The 15,520-nt window shown below is 41.0% G+C and overlaps 1 protein-coding gene across 1 annotated transcript in view; it reads left to right on the top strand.

The window, feature by feature from the left end:
- The window catches only part of FSTL4 (follistatin like 4), a 526,907-nt gene that overhangs the window by 144,569 nt on the left and 366,818 nt on the right, over positions 1-15,520 (top strand). The window contains exon 4 of the mRNA XM_029941169.1: positions 15,471-15,504. Coding sequence (XP_029797029.1) covers positions 15,471-15,504 — 34 coding nt within the window. The remainder of the gene's footprint in view (positions 1-15,470; positions 15,505-15,520) is intronic.

Raw genomic sequence — 15,520 nt, 5'->3', positions numbered from 1 at the left:
GCCATCTCTCGGGCTTTGCTTAAATCCTCCTGAAAAGAGAAGTCAGTGCTCCTGTGTGCACGTCCTGTGCCAGTGACACTGTCTCCTCTTGGGAGAGCCCTGCTAGGCCCCGCTGGTCCGTCAGAGCCTGTCTAGCACCACCATGAACACCAGTGATGTGAGAAGTGTGAGCCTAATTGGGGGGGGGGGGAGTTTGTAAGATACTTAGCACAGTGGTTCTCAAACATGTCTTCACGTTGGAATCACCTGTATATATTTAAAATATATTGACAACTGCCAGGGTCCCAGCCTTGGAGACTGTCACTGAATTGGCGTGGGATATAGCCTGGGCTCTGGATTGTGTAAAGGTCCCTATTTGGAAACCCCTGGGCTTGGCTGTGGATGAAATGCAGACAAAACAACTACTTCTCACCTCCTGTTCTTCTGAGCATCTGTTCTTTGGGGGAGAGAGGAATCAGGCTACTGGGGACAAATCTTGTGTATGCCTCTGCCCTTGGCCAGGGCCCCTTCTGGGAGGTGTGGGCGACTCAGGCTGCCCTGGCTTCTGAACTGGCAAATGTGGGGCAGGAGTTTGTTCATCCGAGGAGTGATGTTCACTGTTGCTGGAACACCCCTATTCTGTCTTCATGACTGTCTCCTGGGCCCTGCCTCGAGTCTCAAAGCTGAGCTCCTGGAGCTGCCCAGCTAAGAAGCAGAGGAAGGATGGGGGGAACACTGTTGGTTTTACCTGGAGCTCTCAGCCGGGCTAGCTACTAGGTGAATCGCAATCCAGCTCTGCTGACCATGGGTGCCTTTCTTCCTTTTTGACTCTGTTATAAATGAAAATTGAAAAGGAGCCTTATTGTGCCTTAAAGCCTTTTTAATTATATATAACTCATTTAATTTAAACTACTCTAAGTTCCATTTTTAATATAAGTTTTATAGTGGTACAATGAAAGTGCCTTCTAATGAAAGTGTGTTTGGAGATTTATCTCCCCGTACAAAAGCGGATACCCCCGGGAGCCCCAGCCAATTATTTATACAGACCCCAGCAATCAAAAATCAGCAAGTACGCAGTGTGAGGGCATGGTGGTGGAGGCTCGCGGGAGTGAGGCGGCATCAGAGAGGTTCCTCGGTGACGGCGAGGGCACTGAAGGCTGAAGGAGGCGAGCCAGCACATGCAAGCTGCCCTTGTCATGGTCCCTGCCATTTCTCAGTGCTCGTGCCTCAGCCATGGAGCAGGGAGAGGATGCAGAGTGGGGCTGGCTTCTTGGACACAAGGGATGACGGAACATTCCTGAGCAGGGGAAGGTCAGGCTTTGAAGGGACTGGTCTCAGCTGTAGTCACAGCCCCCTGGAGGGACCCTCTCTGACTACACATCTAAAGTAGAAAGTCTGGGGGCACCTGGGTGGCTCAGTCGGTTGAGCGTCCAACTTTGGCTCAGGTCATGATCTCACAGTTCATGAGATGGAGTCCCATGTAGGCTTTTCTGCTCTCAGCATAAAGCCTTCTTTGGATCCTCTGTCTCCCTCTCTCTCTGCCCCCCCCCCCTTGCACATTCTCTTTCTCTCTCAAAAATAAATACATATTTAAAAAATCTTTAAAATAGCAAGTTTTTTCCCCTTCGTGATTCTGCCCCCCCTCCTGTTTTACTTGTGAGTCTGCTGCTTCTTACCCTGCCATGTTGTGTAGATTTCATGTGCTTGTTGTCTGTCTCCCCCACCACATCATAAGCTTCATGGGGACGGAGACATGGCTGTCTTGGCACTGCTGTCTTCCCACGGCAGCAAATGTTTATTGAATGAGTGAACGCATGAAGGAATGCAGGGGTGAATAAATGTCAGGAGACCAGTCAGGAGCACTGTCAAGAGCCCTGGGCGCAGCACTGCGTGTCTTGTGGGGAGTCACGGTCGTAGGCAGAGCAGGTGGTCCTTCCTCAGAGTCCGGGAGTGAGGGAGGTGAAGAGGAAGCGCGGGAGCTGGCCAGGAGGCTGGAGGGGCGGCAGGCCAGGCAGGAGGGCGGGAGGGGAGAGTCTGGTGAGGATGCGGAGATGAGGAGGCCTCCCGGTCTCTCTTTGGGGGCACGAAGTTTGCCGAATCTTAGACATCTGCCACTTCTGGGATATTCATCCTTATTCTCATCAGGTGCCCTTGAGGCTTGTGAACAGGCCCCTTTCCCCACTTGCACCCCCCACCCCACTCGTGTCACCTACATCAAGCCCTACCGTGTGTGGCTCTAGAACTTTTTCCATCTTTATGTCAGACCACATCTCATGCTCCATGTCAAAAAAGAATGATCTAGAAATTCATACCGGAGGTCTGTGCTGGAGTGAGGGGCAGCCTTTTTTCTTCTGCTTTATCTTTTTATTTTCTTGACTTTGGTTATTTACTTTTTTAATTCAGAGTGCAGGTCTGTCACTTGCTTGGTTAAGTTCGTTCCTAGGTATCCTGTTTGGTGTGATTGTACATAGGATTGTTTTCTTTATTTCTCTGCTGCTTCATTGCTGGTGTAGAGAAATAGAACACAATTGTGTACGTGGGTTTTGTATCCTGTGAGTTTTCTGAATTCATGTGTCAGTTCCAGTAGTTTTTCGGTGGAGTCTTGATTTCCTATGTAGCGTTATCCTATTGTGTGCAAATAGTGAAAATTTTACTTCTTCTTTACCAATTTCGATGCGTTTTGTTTCTTTCTGTTGTCTGATTGCTGTGGCTGGGACTTCCAGGACTTTTTTGAACACAAGTGGTGAGAGTGGGCATCCTGTCTTGTTCTTGCCCTTCAGGGGAAAGTTCTCAGCTTTTCCCCATTGAATATGATGTTGGCTGTGGGTTTTTCATATACAGCCTTTATTACATTGAGGTATGTTTCAAACGTACTTTGTTGAGGGTTTTTATGATTGTTGTATTTTGTCAAATGCTTTTTCTGCATCTGTTGAAATGATCCTATGGTTCTTATCTTTTCTCTTATTGATGCGATATATCACATTCATTGATTTTTGAATAATGAACCATCCTTGCAACCCAGGAATAAATCCCATGTGATTTTGATGAGCAAGTTTTTAAATACACTATTGGATTCTGTTTGGTAATATTTTGTTGAGGATTTACACATCTGTGTTCATCTTGAATATCTACCCATAGTGTTCTCTTTCTCTCTTGTTCTCTCTCTCTCTCCCTCCCTCTCCCCCCTCTGCCCCCCCTTCTCTCTCTCTTTCTCCCCTTTTGTGGTGTCTTTATTTGTTTTTGGTACCAAGGTAATGCTGACCTCATAGAATGAATTTGGAAATACTCCTATTTTATTTTTTCGGAGTAGTTTGAGAAGAATAAGTATTAACTCTTCTTTAAATGTTTGGTAGAATTCACCTGTGAAGCCATCTCATCCTGAACTTCTGTTGGGAGTTTTTGATTGCTGATTCAATTTCATGGCTAGTAATTGGTCTGTTCAAATTGTCTATTTCTTCCTGATTCACCTTTGGAAAGTCATATGTTTCTTGGAATTTATCACTTTCTCCTAGATTGTATAATTTGTTGACATATAATTTTTCATAATATTCCCTTCTCTTTTTTTATTTCTGTCATGTCAGTTGTTATTTCTTCTCTTTCATTTCTGATTTTGTTTATTTGAGTTCTCTTTTGTGCTCTCTCTTTTGAGGTGTCTGGCTAAAGATTTATGAATTTTGTTGCTCTTTTCAAAGAACTAGCTTCTGGCTTTTTTGGTCTTTTTTATTATTTTTAAAATTAGTATCTCATTTATTTCTGCTCTGATATTTGTTTTTTTTCTTCCTTGTTTGTTTTCTTTTTCTAGCTCCTTTAGGTGTAATCTGGTTTGGGTATTGGTTATTCTAAGCCTCAGCTTGGTCTTACAGCTGGAACATAGGAAAAAAAAAAGTGGCAATTTGAAGATCACCTTAAACAGGTTGATGCTAAGTTATATCATCCACTGGATGGTACCTGGAGGGTATAATGAATAATTAACCTGTGAACTTCTGTCCCCTTTCCTCCTAGAGGCCATCTGTCTTCTCCTAAACACCCACAAAGCCCTCTTGATTTTCTTATAGCACATGGTCTGCCGGAACAGAGCCAGCACAGGAGAGAGAGATGCTTATTTGGTAGGACAACTAATGGACATGAAGCCTCCCAGAATGAGGAAGGGAAGGAAGGAAGTTTCTGTGGAAACTTACCTAAAAAGGGCAACGTGTAGGACGTCAGGTATCCATGACAACCAGAGTGCTCTGTGACTCTCACTGAGAACCTCATTTGTACCCCGTCTTCTCACAAGGAGATCTTGAAATCATCTGGTTTAATTCTTGCAATAAACTTGTTTGGGGTCAGTAATAGGCCAGGCTCAGTGCTGGGGTAAGAGATGAATGAGTGTGGACTGTAGGGAAGACAGATGCCACTCTAGTAAAGGCAATCCATCGTGACTGTGGCCTGAGGTGGTTACCTAGCTCTGCACATAATGGGCTGGGCTTTGTCAAGCCAGCTGGTGTCCCTGGAGACTGAGGACATTTGTTACAAAGCGTGCCCTTGGGTGCCGAGTTAGAGCCCCCTGCTGCTAAGGGTTAGGATGGTCCTGCACACCGTGATTGCTTCTTCTGAGGCAGAGATGTGGATTACTTTCTAAATCAAAAAGTTAGTTTTTAATTTGTTGGGCTGTCAGAGAAAGCTGGAAAGTGCCTCCCTTTCCTCCTTTGTCTCTTAATCTGACTGTGTGCCGGTGATGGTGTTAAATTGATCAATGAGTCATTGACATTTAATCCCTCACATGTGATTTCGTGTTTACTTGTACCGTCACTTGGGTGGATTTGCCACAGAAGACGGCCTTAAATTCAGAGTCAACCTCTCGTTTTTAATATACATGAATAACCTTTAACACATAGCTTTAAATAATACCTAGATTTAAAATCCCTAAATCCTCATGAAATATTCTGTTCATTCATATAAAGTCAAAAAATCATCATCCAGATTATCTTAATTTCTGAAGGCCTGGGAAATATCCTCATACTTTATTTTCTATCTGGTGTCTTATAATCAATATTAGTGCCTTTTCTCTTCTGAATATCATAGCTGGCTGCTATCCTGGTCCCTCTGTGCTCCTCGTCAGAAAGCACTGGATAGAGTTGCCTGTGAACTCAGCCCATGTTTGTGAGCCATCACCTAATGCATCCTGACTGGCCTGTCTGGTCTCCCATTTTACAGATGGGTAAACTGAAGTGGTAGTATCAGGGTGGCTCTCTCAAGGCTGCAGCTGGTAGAGCAGTTACTAATAAAATCAGATCATTCAGACCTTCTGGTGGCTATGAGGGTCTTGTTTTGCATTGTCCCTTATGTACACAATAAAGCTAGTATTCCTCACGTGTGCTACAGGGACAGACAGTATTTGCAGGTTCCTAATGATGATTTATTTTTAAACAAATGCCTTATACATTAAAGGTACAGAGATTTCTTTGAAATTTTTTCAAAATCATTCATCTATGGTCTCTTCCTTCTATCTTTATTAACTCTCTGTTCTTGTGTAAGCAGCACATTTCTTACACTAATCGATTTATTGTTATGTAAGACATAGAAGGCTCACAGAGTTGACTAAGTGTGTCTTTGTGGTTCAGCCCCAAAATGTTGGAGAAGGTCACTTCCTTTGCCTGTGTGGCCCATGCCCCTGCCCACTCTTCTGTCTCTAGGTCTCCTGAGAAGGACAGGTCAGGCTTCCCCTGATGAGGCAGCATGTGGGCAGAGCTGGCTGAAGGTGGAAGGACCCATGCCCTGTGCCCACCTTCCTTAGCTACCAAGGCACATTGAGGTTTAGTTCTGCTGGCTGTGACTCAGCCTCCTTTACTACACCTCAGAGGCATTAGGGCAGTGTACCGGAGAGGGGACACATCTTCCTACCTTATATGGCTCCTGCCTCTGTTCTAGGTCAGGTTCGATGATGACCATGTGCCCCCCGACTAGGTGGTACTTCTCAAGAGCCTGCAGCTCCTTTTTTGGAGATTTCCTTGAACATTTGCCACAAACTCCATGTGACCACAGGAGGCTGAGCGGATGTGCAGATTCTGCCCCCCCACTCCGCCCCAGAAAATCCTGTTGTTCGATGGATAATTCATCTTGGCTTTTAAACTAGCCCTTGAGTTTAGGGTTAATCCCCTAATCCTCTTGTCATCTGGCTTTGAAGACCCGATACGATGTGCTGGGAAATCTAACAATGAGGCAGTTTTCCTCCTGTCTTGAACTGAACCATACAAATGAGATAAAGTGTACAGAATGGCTGGTTTGTGCTCAGTATACGGGAGTCAGTAAAGGAATACATGCTACAGAAGGCATCCCTTTATTTAGCTATATTTTGTCAGTCCGAGTGAAGACTTTAATTGCAGAGTGGTGTCTTGCTAGTAAAAATGAAAGTGGTTAAAGTTTTTAAAATTCAAATGAATAAATGAAAAACTGTTAGAAAGGTTGTTAAAGAAGCATTAGTTTTAAGAGCATCTCAGCTGTGAAAAACAGAATTTAGATGTCAGAATTTCAATAATGATTAGTGTCGACTGTTAGCAAAGCTTTGATCTCAACAGTACCAAATGGTTTATAAATGGAGCTTGTGGACTTCGTTGTATAGCTTCTTCAGGCATTTGGGGAGCCAGGGATCTCAGAAGCAGGGCCTTCTTCTCTTCTGGTGCCGGCATGGACAGAGGGCTGGCAGCTGGCGACCTCAGTAGCCTGTGGCATATCTGCACCAGATTCACATCTGCTTTGTGTGTGGAGACCTGGCTGCGCTCCGCTCCCCTCAGCTTGGTGCTTTCCTCTCATTCTCTTCTTGGCATTGGGTGCTTTTGATCCCCGTCTTCCTAACCCACAGAGTCATTCTTTTCCCAGAAGTCACCAAATCTCACTTCTATTCTGAGTGACAGACTGAGACTTACCCTCAAACCAAGGATGGCTGGACGTGTGGATGAGGAGCTGTGCCTTTGGTCTGTGGCCATTCTCCACCTCCCTTTTCCTGAGTCTGACACATGGCTGAGCATTGCCTAAGGTGGGCATGACGAGGATCCCAGGATGGAATCTGAGGACCCTCATTTATACTCTTTGAGCTGCTCTCTAACTATTTTTTGGTAACTGAGAATCTATAATAGATTTTCGGATTATGAAAAATATTACTCAGCACTCACATTATATTGATTCAAAAATAAAGATTATGCAGTTCAACTGCACAGTAAAATACAGCTTTATGGAATGGTAATTTTTTACTTAAGTTCTCCTACATTATAGTGGAAGATAATGGATTCAGGAAGGGTACAATGAGGAATAAAGCTGTTGTATTGTATTGGTTAAGTGACATTTAAAATGATTTGGCTGTCAGATTCATGGAAAGGTTATGAACAGTGAATGAAAAATCTAAAATTAATTCCCTCCTTCAAGAAAGTGTGATTTATACCATAATAAAATTAGATTTTTAGTTAAAGAAATTTAGTCATTAAGTAATGCCCATGCGCTAACTCTCATTTATAACCATCTGGTTTGAAGCTTCTGTAGCAAATAATTTCTTCCTTAGGCAATGCATCCAGGGCTGTGGTGTCATTTATGCCAATGAATTTTATTCTATATCATTCTGCTACAGCTTTGAGGGGTTGCTTTTTCAAGGACTAGAAAGGCAGATTGTTATTTAGCTTCAATAATTGATGGAGTCGTTGAAGTTATTTGCCTCCCCCAAATGATTCCATCACCTCTCTCCCTTGGTTGTCTTCATTACTGGTGATAACAATAATGGTGGCCACCATTTGAGGGCACCTGTATGCCACCCACCATGCTAAGCATGGTGTCGGCATATTATGACTTCACTTAATCACCACAGCTATTCTGCGAGGAAGGTCCCATGCCTGCCTTATCTTACAGATGAACATGTTGAGGTTTAGGAAGATGAAGGAATTCACCAAGATGGCAGGCACACAGCTGGCAGGAATAAGTTCGGATGCAGCCCACATCCTCCAACTCAGAGTCTCAACATTTAATCCCTGTCACATATCTCCTGAATACTGGCTCAACATTTGCTTCGAGATGGCAGAGTGTGGGAGTAGGATTTCTGAGACCAAAGTGTAGCCCTGACTTGGCCACTTACTACTCCTGTGATGGTGAGCGCACCACACCTTTTCCCTCAATAGGATCTTCCTCATCTATAAATTAGGGAGTGTGATTTATTCCCTCTATTAAACAGACTCCTGACTTATACTGTTGAGTACTTTGTTCTATTTCATCTCAATTTTATTATTATTATTTTAATGTTTATTTTTGAGAAAGGGAGTATGTGTGCATGTAGAGGAGGGACAGAAGAGAGAGAGGGAAACAAGACAGATAGAGGTGAAGACAAGGCTCCAGGCTGTCAGCACAAGAGCTCGATGTGGGGATCGAACTCATAAACCATGAGATCATGACCTGAGCCGAAATCAAGAGTAGGACACTAACCTCCAGAGCCATCCACATGCCCCTCATCTTTTAATTTTAATGGAAACATATCCTATATACAGGCAAGTACAGACCTCCTAAGCATAAGAGCTCGATGAATTTTTACAAAGTGGACATACCCATGGGACCACCATCAAGATCTCAATCTAGAACATTCTCAGCACCCCAGAAACCGCCTGTGTCCCCTCAGTTATAATCCTCTTAAAGGTGACCACTGATCTGTCACCAAGGAACACTTTTCTTTGTTTCTGAACATTAGAAAAATAAAATCCTACAAATTATACTCTTCTTTGTCTTTCTTTTGCTTGACATCACAGTTAAAATCCTGTCTGTGAGGTTGATTTGAGTTATTGGGTATTGCATCCATTCTCTGGCATAGCTATGAAGTTGTCCATTGTATGGATATGCCAACATTTATCTATGCATTCTCCTTTACTGGGCATCTGGATGGTTCTTGGCTATTACGTGCTGTGCTCTAATGGGCAGTTACATACACTGTTTGATGCTTGTGCAGACCAGCTTATGTTGGGCACTTACCTAGGGGAGGAACTGTTAAGTTGGGAAAACAGAATTCATGCTGTTTTTCTTTTAATAGAATTTAATATAGGGAATTGGTTGAACAGGTATTAAAGGATAACAAAGGCCAGAAAGGAACCCCTGAGATAAGTAACAGCCCCGGCAGCAGGGAGCAGCTTTGGTCTGCGGGGAGGAGCCCCATCCAACTGACACTCAGACCAGTGACGAGACTCCTGCTGGTGCTGGCTCCTCAAGAGTAGAATTAGAGTTGCTCCATGTCCTTGTGAGCATTTGATGTTACTGGATTTGGCTTTTTTATTTAATTTTGTTTTCTGTGGTGTTTAGCAGTGTCCTGCTGTGGTTTTAACTTGTGAAGTTCCTTTCCAAGGCTTTTGCTCATTTTTTAGTTATTTGTGTTTGTTTATTTGCAAAAGTATTTTCTGTATTCTGCACGAGTACTTTGTGAACAGGTATGTATATTGCAAATATGTTCCCCTTATTGGCTTGACTTTTCACTGTCTTGATCCTGTCTTCTAATGAGCAGAAGTCTTCATTTAATAAAGTCTCGTGTATCATTCTTTACCGTTACGGTGCTACCTTTCACAGCCCATTTAAGAAATCTTCACTTGCTTAAAGGTGGTGAAGATCCTCTATTAAGGTATCTTCTGGGGACATAATTGCTTCTTCTTTCACATTAAGATCTACGGTTCACCTGGAAATGGTTTTTTTGTTTGTTGTAAGAGGTTCATTTTTTCCACGTGGATATCTACTTGATCCAGCACCATCTGTTGAAAAAGCCATCCTTTCCCCATTGTATTGCAGTGACACTTTTGTCATCAACCCAGAAACTGCATATGTATGGTTCCTGTTCAATTTCAAATTCCCTTTGCTTCTTTTCTTCCTTCCTTCTCCCTCCTTCTTTCCATCCCTTCATCCCTTCGCCTTCTTAGGGATTGATCAAGTTTATTAATCTTTTCATGAAACCAACTTTTGGCTTTAAATTTTTATGGTGTATATTTCCCCCCATTCCATTTGATTTCTGCTTCTATCAAATTTGTTTCCTACTACTTTTTGTGGGCTTAAATTGTCCTTTTCCCAGCTTTCATAGATACGTAGGTCATCGATTTCTATCCTTTATGGTTTTCTAACATATGCATTTAAGGTTTTATTTCCCTCAGAGCACTGCTTTATCCACATCCCACACTTTCTTCAGTGCCGTAGTTCAATTGTGATTCAGTTCAAAATGCCTTATTTATTTTGTGATTTTCTTTTTGAAATTATGTGACATACTTATAAATCCACAGGTTTTCTCTATGTCCTACTGTTACTGACTTCTAATTTAATGTGACTATAGTCACAAAACTAAATTTGTTTTCTATATGATTTTAGTAAGTTGAAACTTACTGAGACTTCTTGATGGCTCAGCATATGGTCAGTTTTTATAAATGTTGAATGGACAGTTGAGGTGACTCTGTAGTATGCAGTTGTTGGTTACAGTGTTTGATATGCATCTTTCTCATCAACCCCAAAATTGGATGTGTGTGGTTTCCTGCTCAGTTTCACATCCCTTCCTTCCATGCTTCCTTCCTCCTTCCCTCCCTCTCTCTTTTTTTTTTCTAAGATAGATGTAGGTCAAATTTGTTAATTACATGCTTGTTGAATCTTTCCCTCATGTCCTCTAATGTCTCTTAAACTCCTTTTAAAAAATTTTCCTTCTTTATTTTCTCCCTTCAGATCTTCAATCTGATTATTTTCTGCTGATTCAGCTTCTAGCTTACTATTCTAATCTTAGTTGTGTTTAATCTCGTGTTAAATCCATGTGTTGAATTCTTTGGTGTTTAACTTTTACTTCTAGAATTTTCACTTGATTCCTTTCTAATGGATTGTGATTTTATATGAATTTCAGCATCTTTTCTCCTATTTTCCTGAGAAAATTAGTCATAATTATTCTAGAGCTTGTGTCCGACAACTTTAGAATCTGGATAAAGTATGAGTCTATCTCTGCTGTATCTTTTTATTGGATTTTAGTCATTTCATCTCATTTTCTGCAATACGGTAATTTTGGATTGAGTGTTTGACATTATGTTAGAAAAATTATAAAGTCTGTAGAATTATAAAGTCTGTCTTCCAGAGAGGATTTATTTTTATCTTTTCCTTTATTTTTATTTTATTAATTTTTTTATAATAGTTTATTGTCAAATGGTCATGGAGGGGGACACTTGTGGATAGAAGCACTGTGTGTTATATCTCTTCCTTTATAAGTTTATTTATTTATTTTGTGAGAGGGAGGAAGGAAAGCAATAGAGGAAGGGAGGGAGGGAGAGAGAGAATCCCAAGCAGGCTCTGGACTGTCAGCACAGAGCCCAATGCAGGCCTTGACTCATAAACTGCAAGATTATGACCTGAGCCAAAATCAAGAGTTGGATGCTTAACTGACTGAGCCACCCAGGTGCCCCTTACTTTTGTTTTTTAGACATAGAGTATTGGCAGATCATCTCAATCTACTAGCAATAGAAATTCTTTGATAGTATATGGTCTCAACAAAATGTCAGCTGCATTTATCAGGGCCACTTTTTTGGAAAAAGTGTTAGTTTTTTAGCTTATTTGAGACTAATTTTTGCTTGTTTGTCATCCTCTTGCCTTTATATGTGCAACTTATACATAATCTTAGAACTCAGGAGGAAGCTGGGTGCAGATTATTGCTCACTTCCTTATGGTTCTCCTTTCTAGGATTTCAGACCTTCAAGTTCTAGTTACTTCGATAGCCACAACTCTGCTATCTCTCAACTCATTGAGACTTCTTTAAACTCTAAACCATTGCTGTATTTTTTGGTAGTCAGTGCCCTAAGGGGAAAATGTAGCACCTGAAAGGACTTTTATTCTCTCTAAATATTGACTCTTTAAGTTCTAGCTGCCTTTGTTTCTCTCCTATACCTTCAAAAGCTTTCTTTCTTTCTTTCTTTTTTTTAAATCCAACTTTGCAAGTTCCTCTTTCATAGCCTGAAGTAGGAATATCTGTCATCTCATTTCACACTACCTCTATAAATTAAGTGGAGATGTGCATAAGCTTCGTTATGTGCATTAGGTTTGAAATTTAAATCCCAGCTGGCCATTGACCAAAACGTGAGACCTTGGACAAGTTTAACCTCTCTGACCCTTTACTTCCTCCCCTTTTAATCAATACCTGAGAAATGAAGTTGATGAAACCCTTAAAGATCTGATAATCCTACTTACTTAAACTTTTTCAGAGCAGAGTAAAAGGAATACTTCTGAATTTATTATATGAAGCTGGTATCACTTAAATTTCTAAATCTGAGAGAAATGCCACCTACAAATAATAGACCAATTTCATTTATGAATACTAGTGCAAAAGCATTTACCGTGATAACAGAATACAGTAATATATTTTAAAAAGTATATCATGATTAAGAAATGCTTTTTCCAGAAACACAGAGACAGGTAAATACCATGAAGTCTATTAGGTAAGTCATCATATTAATAGTGCAAAGGAGAAAAAGAATCCCATGATAACCTCCATAAATCCAGAAAAAATATTTGCCAGAACTTTTTATTTTATATTTTTTATTCAACAAATAGTGAGCATCTGCTTCATTATAGCCCTGAGAATACAAGAATGAAAAAGACACTGGCTCCATTCCAACTCACATTCCAGTGGAGGGAAATAGTCAATAAATAAACAAGTAAAAGGACAAGGTAGAACATACATTTATTTCAAAGACTCAATAAAATGTGCATGGATGCCATTAATACGACAAACTTACCTTGGGCCAAAAGCCAGCATTTTATTCCCTTAATAGGGAAATGCTAAAGATTTGCTTCTTAAAGTCAGAAACCAAACTGGTAGGCCCACAATGTCCCCAGCACTTAACACTAGATTGAGTAGTTAGCTAAAGCAATAAGACAAGAAAGACACAAGAGACCTGAGAATTGCAAAGAAAGAGATAAAATCATAGCTATTTGATTATATAAATGGAAACCCCAAAAGAATCAATGGAGTAACTATTTCAAGCAATAAAAAATTTAGTCAACTGGCTGGTTAAAAATCCATATGGAGACATCAATTGCAATCTTTATTTATGAACAAAAAAGCAGTTAGAAAAGGTAATGAAAGAGAAATTGCATTTATGATAACAAATGATATACAAAAAAGAAATGTTTAGAATACATACAGGAAAATTATAACATACTCTTGAAAGAAATGAAAGTAGACTTGAACAACTTTTTAAAAATACCATGTATGGAAACTAATTTGACAATAAACTACTTAAAAAAATACCATGTTGGGGGTGCCTGGGTGGCTCAGTCAGTTGAGTGTTTGACTTTGGCTCAGGTCATGATCTCATGGTTTGTGGGTTCTAGCCCCACATCCAGCTCTGTGCTGACAGCTAGCTCAGAGCCTGGAGCCTGCTTCAGATTCTGTACCTCTCTCTCTCTGACCCTCCCCTGCTCGTGCTGTCTTTCTCTGTCTCATAAAAAAAAAATAAAAAAAATTTTTAATACCATGTTGTTAGAAAAGAAGGTACAACATCGGGGTGCTTAGGAGACTCAGTCATTTAAGCGACCGAGTCTTGGTTTCAGCTTAGGTCCTGACCTTATAGTTCATGAGTTCAAGCCCCATGTCAAGGCCTGCAGCTGGCAGTGCAGAACCTGCTTGGGATTCTCTTTCTCTCCCTTTCTCTCTGCCCCTTCCCCACTTGCACTATCTCAAAATAAATAAGCTTTTAAAAAAAGGAAATACTAAAAGTACTTCTTTTTATTTATAAAAAAGATAAAACATTATGCAAATGCCAGCTTTCCTTAATTTATCACTTGTGTGCGATTGCAATAAAACAGCCATAACGTCTTTTTATTGAGGTGTACACATTGCTTATGAATTTCTCCTCTTCTAAAAATACTAGTTATTTCCAGGGATGTGGTGCCAAACCCTGGAACAAAGAGCTGAGGAGCAATGTCAGTGGTTCTGGGTTTGCTCTGTGTATGATGTACCTTACAGTTTATACATCTGTCATAATTCTTCCCACTCTCTGTGTTCCTTCTTCTGAACCCTGAGCTGGTGAGTGCCCCTTCAGGAACTAGCATCCTGGATGCTCGTTTGTTTAACTGTGCTCTGCTGATGGGCTGCTGGCCTATAGCATGTTTCTTCCATTGGTCTCCACTTAGGCTTTTGACTCATTACAGAGGTGGCAGTCTGAGAATGTAATTGGAGGATGGGGAACAACCTTTCCATTGCCTCCTCAATTTCATCTCTCATATTGCCTCTGCCTTCTGACCCCAAAAGTTAGCTAGACAAGAATGCTAAGTTGTGAAAGACATGTCATTTGCTTAAAAAGTGCTGGAACTGAATGATGTTCTTGGTTGTGATGGTGAGAAGTTGGCCGAAGTTTGATAGTCTATTTTCTCTTCTTTGGTTGCTAGCATGGCTTCTCAATTTATTCTCAAGTTTAGACTTTTAATCCTAAACCAGTTATTAGGATGAATCATAGGTACTTTTGATTAGTTGTGAAACCACAGTATAGGTACCCAGCCATTCCCCCATTACTTCTCACTGGGCCTCTTCCTGCTTCCTGAGCAGCCCCTGTACTCTCCAGTCACCCTGCCTTTTCCGAAGCCTTTCTCACTTCCTGGCATACCCTCCTCCCTTACTCTTGTCTCAGACCCTGCCCATTCTGCAGTGCAGTTTTCAAAGTCTCTTTTAAAAAGCCTTTTCTTTATGTTTCTGCCTGAATATGAATATACTGGTGTTTTGTTCGAGGTAAAACCACCCCATTACTTCTCTGTAATTTGTATTTGTTCTGTAGCCTCCTGTTCAACTGTGAATGTTTTCAATGCAGAATTTTGTCTTCTTTACCTATATAACTTCTCAAACACTTTCTTTATTCACCTACATATAGCAGGAAGATAGGATTCAATTAAAAAAATGAAACAAAGCAAGGGCATAATTTAGTTCAGTGGCATGAAACAGCTGTCCAAATTGTCTGTAGGATTCCACCCTTTGAAAACTACTGAGTTGAGCATAATTCATTGCTAGATCATGCCACTGACCCATACAGGAGCATTGGTGGTCTTCATTATGGTACCACAAATCACAACCTACTGCAGGTCAGATAATTCTGACCCTGGTCTACTTGTGTTTTCCTCAAGCCCTACAGAACCTACATTCTAGGTGGAAGAAGTGGTATCAGTCTGTGACAAAGGTCTTCCTTAACATTTGGTACCAGCCCAGCTTCCATATAAGAAAGACCACAAGAGCTGGCTCTGTTCATTAAAAACTGATCGATTAACAATATATTTGTTGCCTAAGCCCCCAAAGCAACAAGTTGTTTACATTTACAGATGTGTGTATATGTGTGTGTGGAGAGAGTTTAGTAGACCCAGCATTGCTGAATGTGATGTTCTTATGAGACTGTTCACCTTTTTGTGAGTAAATAAATGGCTAACAAAGGTAAAAACTTTGTAAGTATCTGTACGTATGAATTATTCTTCAGAAACACAAAATCTTTCTTGTTTTGCAGGAGTCCAGAAGCTTTGAAGTCACAAGAAGAGAAGGTAGGGAAAATTCATT

Source organism: Suricata suricatta, chromosome 6 (genome assembly GCF_006229205.1).
Source record: "Suricata suricatta isolate VVHF042 chromosome 6, meerkat_22Aug2017_6uvM2_HiC, whole genome shotgun sequence".
Classification (NCBI taxonomy): Eukaryota; Metazoa; Chordata; class Mammalia; order Carnivora; family Herpestidae; genus Suricata; species Suricata suricatta.
The sequence above is the reverse complement of the archived record's forward strand: the minus strand, read 5'-3'. Positions and strand labels throughout refer to the sequence as shown.